The sequence below is a fragment of the Protopterus annectens genome, chromosome 7.part0 (genome assembly GCF_019279795.1).
Source record: "Protopterus annectens isolate FY-2018-M chromosome 7.part0, PAN1.0, whole genome shotgun sequence".
NCBI lineage: Eukaryota > Metazoa > Chordata > Ceratodontiformes > Protopteridae > Protopterus > Protopterus annectens.
In genome coordinates this window covers 141,357,240-141,373,895 of record NC_056739.1, presented here as the reverse complement: position 1 = coordinate 141,373,895, position 16,656 = coordinate 141,357,240, and the positions used below count along the sequence as shown (strand labels likewise).

The following is a 16,656-nucleotide window of genomic DNA, read 5'->3' as shown; positions in this document are numbered from 1 at the left end:
TACTTTTAATCACACAAGGAACTTTAACAAATCAGTTAAGCACTTTTGCCAATTGTCACAAGACTTCATCAGAACCGTCCTCACTAATGAAAACATTTCTATTTAACTAATTTCTTTACATAATGTGATCCATTCTGTCCAATCAAACATATTAATCCAACCACACCTCCTTACACTACTGTATACATTACATGCCTTGGTTTAAGAATTAATCCTACTTATAAAACAAAAAAATAAAATATATGTTGATAAATTGATTTTAGCATATATATATATATATATATATATATATATATATATATATATATATATATATATATATATATATACACTGTTTTTTAAACTCTCCTTAATATTCATATTAATTACATTTTAAAATACTATTGTTAGACATGTTTTCATTCAAGCCTGGGGGTACATCAGCCTGTGATTAAAGCTGCCAATGAAGTTCACAAACTTCAAGCCTTTCCTTTCAAAGGTTTCCCCTAGGGCTAACAACTATTTTTTCCAGTACATCAAATTAATGTTTTTCAAACATTCTTACATGTTTAGCAAGTGCATTGTTTAAATTGTTCTTTCAGATATCTTTAACATGCTTGTAAACCCTTTCTCTTAAACAGACTCTGTTTTATCAAAGTAAAATGAACTGCAATCATTACAGCAAGCCAAATAAACTACTTTTGTGTTACAGGTGTAATACCCTCTCAAAATCTTTACCAACAACTTTATTCCCTTTGGCCATGAATATACACTGCTTACACATACCTCATCCAAAGGTGCCTTCTGCTCTATTTCCAACACTTCTAACATCACCTTTCTCTCTTTATATTAATTTTAAATTTCACCCTCTTCTATACGGAAATTACTACCACTTTTTGACTCACATTGTCACTATAAACCATTATATCCTAATTTTTTATTATAATATTTTTAAGTGTCTAGAATCCATTCTGTATGTTATGATTGTTCTCTTATATCTATTGTTAATTTGTCTTTCAGGAACAATTACCTCTGTTTCCCACAATAATGTTACATACACCCCTTTCTCTCTCTTAGACACAGAATAATGTTACATCTCTCTTAGAAACAATCTCCTTGTGTAAATTGTTAATAGAGCTACTGTGTACTCTATTCTTAAAAATTTTCCTTCCAATGTTTTCATTTCAGTAAGAAAGTAATTTGTATTGGGATACATTTCTTGCTAGTCTAACCATCTGTCCTTTTTGCTGGGGCTTTCTTCTGTAAAAAGGGGTAACTGCAGTTAAAGTGCAATAAAGCATTCAAATAAGTGGGTTTACAATAACAAATTAGATTTAAAAATCCTACTATTAACATTCTTTGTTATTGCTATATTTTAATATTTTTTGTTTTATAAGTAGGATTCATTCTTAAGCCAAGGCATGTAATGAATACAGTAGTGTAAGGTTTGATTTGAAAGTACAGATCACATGATGTAAAAAATTAGTTAAATAGAAATATTTTGATTAGTACAACAGTTCTGATGAAGTCTTGTAACAATTGATGAAAGCTTTTATGAAAAAGTTCCTTGTACAACTAAAATTGATTTATTAAAGTTTCTTGTGCGACTCGCAGAGGAGTGTGCTTGTTTCGTGTTACTAGCTTTGCACTGTCTGAACCTTGAAACTGCATTTCTTTGCTTTATGACATAAGCAAAATTCCAACATCAATAACCAAGGAAAATCCATCCACAAGACTGACATACAAATAAAAAAACACCCTTGTAAGGAGTAAAGCCCAATATCAGTTTAATTAGCGCTTTCTTCCACTTCATTTCAAATATGAACTTCATCAGACTCTTCTGAAAGTTCATGTTTGGATTACAGTGGATGAAAACAATACTGGGCTTTACGTCTGGTGACTGCAAGTGCATTGTCATAATCCCAACATGACGAACTCGTGGTTATTCTCTCTATTTTGAAGTTCAGTGTACATGCATGTTTTTGCTAACTTTTCTCTTAAAATGTCTTCACCCTACTTTCTAACAATAAAAAGACATTGCTTTACTGCTTAAACATCGCTATTTATTTATTTATTTATTTGCATTTTGTTTACTGGGGAAGTCCACTGGGCCGAACTGACCTGTTTTCAGTGGAGGCCCAGTGAGAAAATATCCATAGTGCAATAGAAAGAAAGATAATATAAACTAGTAATGTGCAATTATCATACAAGTTAGATTACAAATTTGAAACATAGCTGGCAATTCAACAGTTAGACAAATATCAGTGACAGACTGATTCTGATTTACAAAAATATATGACAGATGCATGTGTTTGTCCATGAAACATAAAAGAAGGTGGTATGCGTTGCCACGATGGATAATCTCAAGTCAGCTGAACAAAACAAGATTATTTAAACCCAAAACATCAACAAGCGTTTGTAGTGTGGACAGCCTCCGTTCACCCCCAACATGGCAGCACCCCCAAGCTATACATATGCAGATCACTGCCACTCTGCTGACTACTCATTTTATCAACAAAGTGAAACATGTGCAAGCTTACATGCTGCTGACATCAGAACGAGGAAGTTCGCTGGAGAAGGTAAGTGCTTGTTTTGAGTTCTAATGTTGAATGTTTCAGATATACTGATAGTTTCATCATTGCAGAGTGCAAGTCTGTGCCAGAGTACCTGCAATTTAGGGCTTGGTTAAGGGATAGATTTAGTGTTGCTCATGTAAGTTGTTGTTTGTGGTGCGTGTCTGAGCAGAAGATGTGTGTTTGGGATGTTAACGCTGGACGTTTCAGGCTGGGAGTGTGTGCACAACTGTTTGTGGGTTAGGGTTACAGTCAGGGCTAAGGAAGGGGACGGATTTAGATTTCGGCGTGGTTTGCGCTGCACTTGTCTGCTCTTCTTTTTTCCTCACATTTTATTACTTTACTTTTAGTTACGACTGACCTTGCTAACCAGGTCAACCCTGCACTACATTCTGAAGATAAAAGTGACCATACCTACGGTCTTTACCTTCTACTACCATTTACCGCACAGCCTGCTGATTTATTTACGGTAGTATTCTAACTGTGATTAAACTGTATGTAGAGGTAACACTAAATTAGACTTTTGACTTTCATGTGAAGCTTGTTGTACAAACTCTTACTTGGCATACTTAATTGTTAATTGCTTTTGTACGGTGCTTTTCTCCCCGACACCCCACTGAAAATGGGCTCATGCTCAGTCAGACATACCCAGTTAACAAATGTCACAATAAAATAAATAAATAAAATTGTGTTTGTATGTTGTATATGTCTGAGTGTCTTGTGTAGCAGTAGTGTTACAGAATGGGTTTTTCTAAGGCAAGGTATAGGGTTAGAGTTAGGAGCTGGAGCAGGGCTAGGGTTACCATGCATTAGTAAGGCAGTGCACAGTGCTACACTCCCTTTCTTACAGTTAGAGTTAGTGGCTAGAACAGGGCTAGGGTTACCATGCATTAGTAAGGCAGTGCACAGTGCTACACTCCCTTTCTTACAGTTAGAGTTCGTGGCTGGAACAGGGCTAGGGTTACCATGCATTAGTAAGGCAGTGCACAGTGCTACACTCCCTTTCTTAAGGTTAGAGTTCGTGGCTGGAACAGGGCTAGGGTTACCATACATTAATAAGGCAGTGCACAGTGCTACACTCCCTTTCTTAAGGTTAGAGTTCGTGGCTGGAACAGGGCTAGGGTTACCATACATTAATAAGGCAGTGCACAGTGCTACACTCCCTTTCTTAAGGTTAGAGTTCGTGGCTGGAACAGGGCTAGGGTTACCATACATTAATAAGGCAGTGCACAGTGCTACACTCCCTTTCTTAAGGTTAGAGTTCGTGGCTGGAACAGGGCTAGGGTTACCATGCATTAGTAAGGCAGTGCATGGTTTTACACTCCCTTTCTTACAGTTAGAGTTAGTGGCTGGAACAGGGCTAAAGTTACCATGCATTAGTAAGGCAGTGCACAGTGCTACACTCCCTTTCTTAAGGTTAGAGTTCGTGGCTGGAACAGGGCTAGGGTTACCATACATTAGTAAGGCAGTGCACAGTGCTACACTCCCTTTCTTAGAGTTAGAGTTAGTGGCTGGAACAGGGCTAGGGTTACCATACATTAATAAGGCAGTGCACAGTGCTACACTCCCTTTCTTAAGGTTAGAGTTCGTGGCTGGAACAGGGCTAGGGTTACCATGCATTAGTAAGGCAGTGCATGGTTTTACACTCCCTTTCTTACAGTTAGAGTTAGTGGCTGGGGTTACAACACATTAGTAAGGCAGTGCACGGTGCTACACTCCCTTTCTTAGTGCTAGGGTTAGCGACTGGAACAGGGCTAGGGTTACCATACATTAGTAAGGCAGTGCACGGTGCTACACTCCCTTTCTTAGAGTTAGAGTTAGGAGCTGGAGCAGGGCTAGGGTTACCATGCATTAGTAAGGCAGTGCACAGTGCTACACTCCCTTTCTTACAGTTAGAGTTCGTGGCTGGAACAGGGCTAGGGTTACCATGCATTAGTAAGGCAGTGCACAGTGCTACACTCCCTTTCTTAAGGTTAGAGTTAGTGGCTGGAACAGGGCTAGGGTTACCATACATTAATAAGGCAGTGCACAGTGCTACACTCCCTTTCTTAAGGTTAGAGTTCGTGGCTGGAACAGGGCTAAGGTTACCATACATTAATAAGGCAGTGCACAGTGCTACACTCCCTTTCTTAAGGTTAGAGTTAGTGGTTGGAACAGAGCTAGGGTTACCATGCATTAGTAAGGCAGTGCATGGTTTTACACTCCCTTTCTTACAGTTAGAGTTAGTGGCTGGGGTTACAACACATTAGTAAGGCAGTGCACGGTGCTACACTCCCTTTTTTAGGGTTAGGGTTAGAGTTCGTGACTGGAACAGGGCTAAAGTTACCATGCATTAGTAAGGCAGTGCATGGTTTTACACTCCCTTTCTTACAGTTAGAGTTAGTGGCTGGAGCAGGGCTAGGGTTACCACACATTAGTAAGGCAGTGCACAGTGCTACACTCCCTTTCTTAGGGTTAGGGTTAGAGTTAGTGGCTGGAGCAGGGCTAGGGTTACCACACATTAGTAAGGCAGTGCACAGTGCTACACTCCCTTTCTTAGGGTTAGGGTTAGAGTTAGTGGCTGGAACAGGGTTAGGGTTACCATACATTAGTAAGGCAGTGCACGTTGCTTCACTCCCATTCTTGTAGCCACCACGACATAATGCTGGTGATCCTTTAGGCTTGATACTCTGACTACTGACCAGCTATCCTGTGACAAAAAGTAAGGCTCCCAAACAAACTAAGCAAGCCATAGCAAAGGAGGGGAGGAGAGAGAAGGGCAGCTATCCTAGGAACTAGCATGCGGTGCGACTGGCACCTTACTATAAGTGTGAATGGTTTCCTATCTGTGCCTACAGCAGCAGCACTGCCTGTAGGGTAAAAGCATTCAGGCAGCCACAATGTCTGTGTGTGATTGGGGATATTTAAAATACAAGTACATTCAGCTACGGTTTTGGAAATTAAGCAAAACTATAGCAGGGAGCTTTGCTAAATCATAACAAAGTGCTCCTTGATATAGTTTTATGAACAGTTTGGTTTCTCCAACTTACCTGGAAAGGCCAGATAGATTGCCCGTGGTAGCCAACAACTTGGCTATTGTACTGTCTACACAAGGGAACAAACAAAATTAGTGACCCTTCATTTAGCACGAGACCAGCAAATAAAGTCTGTGTATGTAGTCAGTACCACAACATGATGGAAGGGAGTTGGATTCATTTTTGGTTACCTCAGCATTCACTACTACATACCTAGTGGCTTTGTTTCATACAGCGTTTTCAGTCAGTGTACTGCCACACACATGGTTATCACCCCAAACAGCCCTCTGTTGATGCTATGCACCACTTCTAGGGCTTTTCTTTAAAATCTCTCTTCTCAGGCACTGGAGTCCAAAGGCCAGCATCTTTCTGAACAAATGCTACCTAATGTTGGCCTTTACCTTCCCTCAGCGTGGATATTCCTTCACTTAATGGCATGGCACATCCAACATTTCTTTTTCCAGGTAATTTCCAGGCACACAGAGTACAACAAAACATGCCACCCCTCTCTCAGTCACCAACTCCTCCTAAAAACAAATTAGATTCAACCAGTTCAAAAGTCTTGGAACTAGAACAGCATTCATCATAAACTTACAATGTCCTTATGTTTGACTACATCCCAATTTTTTGTGATCAACTACATGTTACAAATATGAATATACAAATATATTATAAATATGAATTTTACACTTTTAGTAATACAAAGTGCAGAGTGTAAAGTTGTACCTTGATTGGGATTACGGCTTGATAAGCTGTAGTTGTGCAAAATGTAGCATTTTATGCTGCAGTTACCTATGTAGCATTTTATGCTGCTGTTACCTATGTAGCATTTTATGCTGCAGTTACCTATGTAGCATTTTATGCTGCAGTTACCTATGCAGCATTTTATGGTGCAGTTACCTATGTACCATTTTATGCTGCAGTTACCTATGTAGCATTTTATGCTGCTGTTACCTATGTAGCATTTTATGCTGCAGTTACCTATGTAGCATTTTATGCTGCAGTTACCTATGCAGCATTTTATGCTGCAGTTACCTATGTACCATTTTATGCTGCAGTTACCTATGTACCATTTTATGCTGCAGTTACCTATGTAGCATTTTATGTTGCAGTTACCTATGTAGCATTTTATGCTGCAGTTACCTATGTAGCATTTTATGCTGCAGTTACCTATGTAGCATTTTATGCTGCAGTTACCTATGTAGCATTTTATGCTGCAGTTACCTATGTAGCATTTTATGCTGCAGTTACCTATGTTGCTACTACAAAATGATAACAGGAAAGAAAGACTAAATGGACCATTCCATGGAACAACTATGCAAATGAACAGGAAACCACTATAAAGAAGTAAAAAAATACAAAATAAACACCTCTACAGGTTTTCAGCAATGCCATGCTGGCAGCACACTCTAAATAAAACTTACAGAAAAAGAAAGGCAGGCAGAGATGTGGCTGAGGGCACTTCAGACTGGTACAGAAAAGGGATATGCAGGAGAATGGAGGGCATAAAGACAGGACGGTGTGAGGTAAATGACAGGAGATGATAAGCAAGGGATGGCAAAGGAGTGATGAGCCAGCAGAGCAGGAAGACAGACGATGGCAGCAGACAGGAATGTGATAGGAGAAGGTGGAACAGGAAGCCAGGAAAGACATTACAAGGATGAAGGACTGAAGGTGGAGGGGATAGAAGACAGCAGTGACAAGTGATGAAGGGAAAGTAGAGGTATCAGGGAAAACAGCAGAGAGCAATTAGGAAGGAGGCTCACTCATCAAGACGGCTAAGACAAGATGATGGGAACAGGAAAATGGAATCCACTAGACAGACAAAATAGAAGGGGGACCAACAGAAGACGATAGGCAATGATAAGAGACAGGGAAAATAAAGAACAGGAAACCAGGAGCGAGCAATGGGGGAAGTAAATTGTAGTGAGAGCACTGGAGAGACAGGAAAAAATAAAGTCTATCATAGGGATACAGAACGGATGTTTTACAAGTGTTTTGTACGTTTTCAATCTGTTACGGATCAGTCTTATAAGAGCGATGATTTGACCATTCCTCATTCGATAATTTAACATAGATCAATGCTAATGGAGCCATTCAGTGTACTGATCTCGAGAAAAAAAAAAAACAGTGTAAACATACAGAAGGGAAAGTAACAAAGTAGGGTAGGGCAGCAAAGGTGCAACATAAAAAAGAACTGGCAGAAGAAGCAAATACGAATAAAGGCAGAATGCTGTAGTGGATGGACAGACCAGGGACAAGCTCAGCAAGGATAGCAGGAAATAGAGATGATAGGAAAATGCAACCGTACTAAATGAATACTTCAGCAAAGACTTCACAAAGTAAAAGGAGGGGAGAAATGCACACCGCAGACAGCAAAGAACAGATACCAGCATACAATGGAAGGAGGAGAATAACTGGTCTTTGAGGGAATGAAGCACAGACGTGAGGTGAGCTGCCTCCTAGGGAGGGAATGAGGCACAGACGTGAGGTGAGCTGCCTCCTAGGGAGGGAATGAGGCACAGACGTGAGGTGAGCTGCCTCTTAGGGAGGGAATGAGGCACAGACGTGAGGTGAGCTGCCTCCTAGGGAGGGAATGAGGCACAGACGTGAGGTGAGCTGCCTCCTAGGGAGGGAATGAGGCACAGATGTGAGGTGAGCTGCCTCCTATGGAGGGAATGAGGCACAGACGTGAGGTGAGCTGCCTCCTAGGGAGGGAATGAGGCACAGACGTGAGGTGAGCTGCCTCCTAGGGAGGGAATGAGGCACAGACGTGAGGTGAGCTGCCTCCTAGGGAGGGAATGAGGCACAGACGTGAGGTGAGCTGCCTCCTAGGGAGGGAATGAGGCACTGACGTGAGGTGAGCTGCCTCCTAGGGAGGGAATAAGGCACAGAAGTAAGGTGAGCTGCCTCCTAGGGAGGGAATGGGGCACAGACGTGAGGTGAGCTGCCTCCTAGGGAGGGAATGAGGCACAGACGTGAGGTGAGCTGCCTCCTAGGGAGGGAATGAGGCACAGACGTGAGGTGAGCTGCCTCCTAGGGAGGGAATGAGGCACAGACGTGAGGTGAGCTGCCTCCTAGGGAGGGAATGAGGCACAGAAGTAAGGTGAGCTGCCTCCTAGGGAGGGAATGAGGCACAGAAGTAAGGTGAGCTGCCTCCTAGGGAGGGAATGAGGCACAGACGTGAGGTGAGCTGCCTCCTAGGGAGGGAATGAGGCACAGACGTGAGGTGAGCTGCCTCCTAGGGGGGGAATGAGGCACAGAAGTGAGGTGAGCTGCCTCCTACGGAGGGAATGAGGCACAGACGTGAGGTGAGCTGCCTCCTAGGGAGGGAATGAGGCACAGACGTGAGGTGAGCTGCCTCCTAGGGAGGGAATGAGGCACAGACGTAAGGTGAGCTGCCTCCTAGGGAGGGAACGAGGCACAGACGTGAGGTGAGCTGCCTCCTAGGGAGGGAATGAGGCACAGAAGTAAGGTGAGCTGCTTCCTAGGGAGGGAATGAGGCACAGAAGTAAGGTTAGCTGCCTCCTAGGGAGGGAATGAGGCACAGAAGTAAGGTGAGCTGCCTCCTAGGGAGGGAATGAGGCGCACAGGTAAGGTGAGCTGCCTCCTAGGGAGGGAATGAGGCACAGAAGTAAGGTGAGCTGCCTCCTAGGGTCCTAAATAGTCTGGACAGTATGCTGGCAGACTCCCTTTCAAGAGATCTTCAACATCTGACTGGCTAATGCCCAAGGGTCTAAAGACTGAAAGACAGTGAGTGAAACCAGTGCCCTCTGTATAATGGGTGTGTTTTTTTGGGGGGTGGGGGTGGGGACTGAGTGCACTACAAACAGGCCTGTAACCTCATCAGCAATGGCAGGGAAAATCATGAACAGAATCCTGAGAGAAAGCCAAGCTGCCCTCATGGAGGACAACAGTATGCACTCTCATGGACAACAACCAACAAGGGCTAATGGCCAGAAGGAACAGTCAGTCAAACCTGATGTAATTTTACAACTGGGTTACATGTGAACTTTAGGGAAAGTTCCAGCAGACACGGGCTACCTGGTCATCAGCAGAACTTCTGACGGAGTTTCATACAGGAGGTGATTATAAAATCAGAAATGGACAGGGGTAGAATTAAGATGGAGAGATTACACTCCAGCACAGTTGCAAGGTGGGACATGAACAGTCGAGATGAGAGGTATGATTCAGGAAAAGGGGAATGGCCTCCTGCAGTACCTCTAGGTTGGGTCTGAGTCCCGTGCACTACAGTTTGCAAATTGCAGATGTGTCTGAGGGGATACGGAACACAAGAAACTTGTTTACTGATGACACAAAAACATGTGTAGCAGTACATGATGGACAGACTAGGTACAATCGGTGTGTGTTAACATTCAAATTGACCCAAGGAACACCATCAAAAATGTACATGGGGTAAATGGAAGAGGATGTGACTAGAGAAAAAGCTCATTACAGACCAGAATGAATTCGAGGGATAGAATATGGGTGAATAAGATCATGCCACAGAAACGTTAAGGGGTCATCTTGAAAAGAAAGGGCAAAGGGTGAAGGAGGGGGCACAGGCAGCAGATTGTGGGGATTAACTAGTCCATGGAGCAGCCAAAGTTGTCCTTCATGGAGAGGATTGTGGACTCATGGAAGGGACTACCAAAAAGGGCAAGGAGAAAGACTCCAGGTAAATACTCAAGATGACATAGGACACGTGAAGAAAGGGTGACAGTGATGAAGGAAGGAAGAATGTTGCATGAACTGAAATGTTACACTCGGTGGATTATTTACCTGCTGTTGTCAAATAAATGTAATATAACATAATGCACCATAAAGGCTTTGGCTTCTGGTTGAGACTCTAGTGTTGATAAACTTGAGCTGTGCTTTAAACATTTAGAATGGTACCACTGTATCATCCTATGGATCAACAGGCTTGTGACGCTTGAGGATTGTGTATGAGATCATTTTAAATGATGTGGGTGCCCAGAATCCTGGAAGATGCTAAGCTGAAAGATATCTGTTTAAATTTCAATACACAATATTTTAATTTTGAATTAATACACACTACCCAAAAACAAAGCTTAGTTCTACTGTACCTGCAGAATTGTGAAGTTCTCCAGAACACTGTTCATCATATATTTTTCTGGCAAATGTTTGAGCTTGTGGATAAAGTTTATCATATATTCACACATAGGTGAACGATGGATACGATACACAAACCGCCCATTCTCCAATCTGGCATACTCTGTCTGTTAAAATGGAAGATAAAATAGTGTGATTTCTTTATGCATGCTCAACCTATGAGAAAGTTCCACTAACAAAATAAAAAAGAAAACTAAAGTCAAAACCCAAAAACATTATTTTAAACTAGAATTATGGACAAGACAAATGTGATTTTTTTATTAACTATATACATGTTATTGAAAAGAAGAAAAACCGCCACAAATATGAAGAAAAATACTCTTTTAATGAGAGCGTTCGTCAGTAGATACACTTGACTTCATCAGATTACATAAAACATTGACATCACTTCCTTTTAAAAGCCAGGCACCACCACATGACCACAATTAATTTCCTCTACAGGATTCAAATTGTATTGCAACTCTCTCATAGTGTAAGAGGGTATTAGAATATGTGGGTTTTCTGTATATAATGGTTTTAAAGTTTTGTTCTACTTCATTTTTGATAATAAATATATTCAAAAAATGTATCTTGTCACTGCTTTGTTCCATAGTGAAATATAAAAAAGATGTACTAGTATTTAAAAATTCAAAAAAATATCTGTAATTCATTTTCACTGCCTTCCCAGAATATTAATATATCGTCCAAAAATTTCCCATAAAATTTACACAGCTTGAATAGCTATGAAGTGAATACCTGAGTGAGTTCCCACTGGGCCAAAATTATATTGGCAAACAGGGGGGCACAGGCCGCCCCCATTGCTAAGCCTGTTGTCTGTTTAAATAGCTGGTTCTCAAGTATGATGTAATTGTTGTTAAGGACCAATTCCATTAAAGTTCTAAACATTAATATCTTTTCAGGCGTTATATTTGTGTTACTGCATAAAAAATCATAAAATAGGTAAAGGCCCTCTTCATGTGGTATTACGCTAAATACATTTTTTATATCAATGGTAGCCAGAATTAATTTATTACTGCATAATTCTTTCCTGATTTTCTTCAAACAATCCCACGAATCCTTGAGTAAATGTTGGTAATCAAGCAGCGTACATTTTAAATGAAAATCAAAAAATGTGGCTAAAGGTGTTGTGTTCCATGCTTCTGCATTCACAACAGGCCTTGGGGTGGGGTTCTGATGCTTTTATGTATTTCGGGGATTCCAAATATTGTTGGAGTTTTGGGGTACATTTGTGTTAGAAAGCTATGTTCTTCCTGTGTTATCTGATAGTTAAATAATAAATCATTCAAAGTGACATCAATATTTCTGTTAGCCATATTAAACTCGTTTAGAGAGCTTTCCACATAACAGTCTCCATATAGAATCCCCAACATTTTATCTATGTACATTTGTTGGTCCATGACCACTAAAGCTCCCCCTTTATCAGGCTTCATAATTCTAACGGATTTATTGGAACAAATATCCTGGAAAAGTCTTGCTTCACACTCTGTTAAATTAAATGTAGTAATTCTGGGAGGCTGGCGTAATGGTTAAGGTGCTTACCTTAGAAACACAAGGTACAGGGTTTGATTCTGACATGGGGTAATTGGCTAGGCTTAAAAATGGCCCATAAGGGCAGTTAGCCTAGTACTAACCTATGAACCTATGAACATTCTGACATAATTCATACACATTTTCAAATAAATCAATAGTAGGGTGGGGTGGAGGGTTGAATGTACTCGTTCTTGTACAACCCTTAACTGGTTCATAGGTACCATTCTCCTGAAAAAAGCAATTTAAATTTAATTTCCTAGTATATATTTTTAAATCTAGGAGGTACTTGTCAACATTAACATTTCTTAATGGTACAAAATTCATGCCCTTTTCAAATAGAGACCCATTCACCAGTAACAGTTTCACTACTGTAATTGTAAATTGTAAAATCATTATGCTCATTAGTCACAAGAGGACACACTTCATGTTCAACATCACTATTTTCAGATACTAGAAACGTCTCTGTGTTCTGCCCCCCTCCCCCTCCCTGAATAACCATTTCTCTGTCCATACTGGTAAGCTCCATTCATATTGTTCCAGTCTCTGTTGGCATCCTGTTGCCTCTGGTTGCAGATCCTTTCGGATATTCTGGAGGGTTCCCCTATTGGGACATTATCCACTTCAAGTTCATTAGACATAGCTGGAGTGTCTTCCAAGCTGTTAATATTCTGCTGCACACCACCACTTGAATTGTTAGTATCATATATGCCCCTATTTTTAGGAAGAGGGAAGACACAACCATTCTCATATTCATTTTTGTCCCTAGCAAGTTTTTAATCTTCTTTTCCCTTATAACATTAATTTGTCTGTCCACATTGACAAATACTGATTGATATTCAGCTTGTTTGGTACAAAAGGCTAAATCATTCAAAATGTATTCATTCATGTTATTCACAGTCAATTTAAACTGATTTAGTTTTCTTTCATTGCCTCTTACCAGTAATTCACACCCATGTCGGTTGAACAAAATAAGTTCCTGGTGTAGTTCTTACCCTTCCACAAGGCTATTAGGGAATTTCCAGCATCTTAAACCCTTAGGTATGTGTTCCCTGGCCAGGCACTCCCTCAAGTAAGCATTTTCAACTTGTGTTTTCTTTAACTTAAAAAGTTTAGCTTCTAAAATTAACTGCTGTTCCACAGTGCCCCAAGAAGGAGCTGGTACGGCATTACTAAAAGATAGTTCATTTTCTTTGTTCACCTAATCCATAAGGTTCGGAGCATGAAAATCGCTCACCCGATTGACTGAACCAGTCTCTTTGATGCTTCTTGTACTATTCAATGTTGAATTTATGTTGTTTTGTGCCTGGCTGTTCCAAACTGGGCTACGGTGTGCAGGGGTGATTAAGGAGGATGAAATCTGAGACCCTCCAATACCTGAACCACTGTTATTGCTTGAAAGTAGTACAGGGCTGAGTTTGGCTCCAAACCCAATAAGCTGTTGTGTCAGCCCTGTTATTAAGGCTAAAAGGTTCCCAGTGGCATGAACCAAATCATTTATAGAACCAGTTGTACCTCCTTCACTTTGCGAGCTGTTTTCCATGACAGGACAAACCAGTAACAAAGAAACAAACTAAACTTGAATGAAAATAAGAAATAAACGTCACAAATATGAAGAAAAATACTCTTTTAATGAGCGCATTTGTCATAGCTCTCAACCTTCCATCTCCAAAATGAGGAACACTCGCCTTCATAATGTGGAACAAACGGGCAAAATGTGGAACACTTGCTAACAGCTTACCAACAACTTCAACTAGGAAGGTCATAGGATGGTTAAAATATAAAGAAGGTCCTTTAATGAATTAATATAATTTATTTCTATTTATCATGGATTTCACTTAAAAAAATTCCTAACACTGAATGTATGACAGACTCTTTCAGTGTGCAACTTTGAGGAACTTTGAGGAACATGAACTTTTTAAGACCCCAAATGAGGTACATTCCTCGTAATGAGGTACACTTGAGAGGTATGGCTTTTGTCAGTAGATACACTTGACTTCATCAGATTACATAAAACATTGACATCACTTCCTTTTAAATGCCAGGCACCACCACATGACCACAATTAATTTCCTCTACAGGATTCAAATTGTATTGCAACACTATGTTTTAAAACTAAACATTGAAATATATGTGAAACTTGATTAAGAAATAATAATAAAAAAATTGCAAGACAAAACAAACTACAATAGTGTTTGTTCTTCACAGTAACCCATATTTATAAATAAATAACAAACATCAATCCAGCATACTGTTGATACACTAAGACAGTATAAAAAGATGTATTATAAACATACATTGATCACATTTCCCTTACTTTCCTTATTTGTTGTGCAAGTTAAAATATTACAAAACTATCAAAGATAAAATTCAGCTTTCAGTTCAGAGAACAAGAATTGTTAAAAAATGTGGGGGAAAAGCCATGTGTTCTATATAAAAAAGATGCTTGTTTTAAAAATTTACAAACACAGAGGGTTATAAAACCTATGGAAAAGGATGGATGACCAAATGTGGTCATTGTACAAGTGTTCCAGTATTTTTGAAACATACACCTTACATATTCCACATTATGGTCTAATACATTTGAATCATAGGCTTAATTGTAACAGCACTTTTGTAGTTTATGCAGCCTTATGTCAATCCTGTGAAGGATTTTACATAGGCAAGACTAAAAAGGCTTTCAAAGTGCATGTATACCAACACAATTATGATATTAAAAGAGCCAATGAAAAAATGCATTGGCATTGCACATAAAGGAAAATTCTGACCATAGGGTTAAATGTATTGCCTTTGACCAAGTTGTTCTTAACAACGGGGGGGGTCCACGATAATTGTTTCTCGAATTTAGAGAATGTATGTGGCAGTTAAGATTTAATGCCAACAACCCCCCTGGGTTGAATGGTATTATTTCCCTCTAGTTATTTAAAACTGAAAGCTGATTTTTATCTTTGATAGTTTTGTAACGTTTTAACTTGCGCAGCAAATAAGGAAAGTAGGGGAAAATGTGATCAATGTATGTTTATAATACATCTTTTTATACTGTCTTAGTGTATCAACAGTATGCTGGATTGATGTTTGTTATTTAAGCAATAACCCATGCCTGGGTGTGGGTAATGCTGGATTTACCCACAGTTGGTGTGGTTTGGTCACAAGGGTGAAGCCCGAGTGGCCAAACAAAGACAACCGTGGGTAAATCCAGCATTACCCACACCCAGAAGTGGGTTATTGCTATTATACAATGACATTAAGAAAGAAAAACTTACTTTTCTTAAATAATGGCACTGTATAATGCCTCCGTGCTGCCCTTCTGCAGCTGTCTGGTATTCTGTGGCAGTTCTGATATGCTTACGCAGTACATCAGCACTATGGGTGGAAGCAACGGAGAAAGCAAGATCTCCGTTGCTGTTTAGAAAGTGTCTCGCTATGTTAAAGGAGTTTAGCATAGCGAGACAGCTTTAAAAAAAGCAACGGAGAAAGGAATATCTCCGTTACTTTTTTTAAAGCTGTCCCACTATTTTAAACTCCTTTAACATAGTGAGACAGTTTCTAAAAAGCAAGAAGATCGTGCGTTCTCCATTGCTGTAAAAAAAGACTTCTACTAAAAGTCTGGGCGACCGGACCTTTTTCCATTAGTATAAGTCTGATTTACAACGTGCACGCTGACCAATCAACGTGCATGTTTTGGAATATTAATGGGGGGGTTGTATAATTATTTATACATATGGGTTACTGTGAAGAACAAGCACTGTTGTCATTTTTTGTCTTGCAATTTTTTTATTATTATTTCTTAATCAAGTTTCATATATATTTCAATGTTTAGTTTTAAAACATAGTGTTGCAATACAACCTGAATCCTATAGAGGCAATATAGCTTGAGAAACAGTGTTGCAATACAATTTGAATCCTGTAGAGGAAATTAATTGTGGTCATGTGGTGGTGCCTGGCTTTTAAAAGGAAGTGATGTCAATGTTTTATGTAATCTGATGAAGTCAAGTGTATCTACTGACAAAAGTGCTCATTAAAAGTGTATTTTTATTCATATTTGTGGCGTTTTCTTCTTATTTTTGTTCACGTTTAGTTCGTTTCTTGGTTATATACATGTTATTTTAAACAAATATACTTCTTACATGTAGCAGGAGGACAGCATTGTTAAATAAACTTTGTTTTCTTAACTTGCCTTCTTTCCCCACAACGAGCTCTGCTGTGACACCAACTTGTCCTTTTCTTTCATTCAGCCCATTAGCCCTACTGACCAAGAATTGGACATCCTTTAACACATTTTTCATTTTCTTTCATGCCTTTCGGCTTTGTGCTTCTACATTTTCTTAACAGGGCTTTAGACTCTGTGCAAGTTGGTAGATGAATTAGTATTTTACATATGTTCTGTTTGTACTTTTAAGTTTGCCATTTATATGGTGGAAGGATGCTAG

The 16,656-nt window shown here is 39.9% G+C and overlaps 1 protein-coding gene across 1 annotated transcript in view; it reads right to left on the bottom strand.

Moving 5' to 3' along the window:
- TEAD3 (TEA domain transcription factor 3) overlaps window positions 1-16,656 on the bottom strand; it is a gene marked incomplete at its 5' end in the record, with an annotated part of 391,612 nt that overhangs the window by 7,360 nt on the left and 367,596 nt on the right. Inside the window, 1 exon segment of the mRNA XM_044076584.1 lies at window positions 10,654-10,806. Within this exon segment, the coding sequence (XP_043932519.1) occupies window positions 10,654-10,806 (153 nt within the window).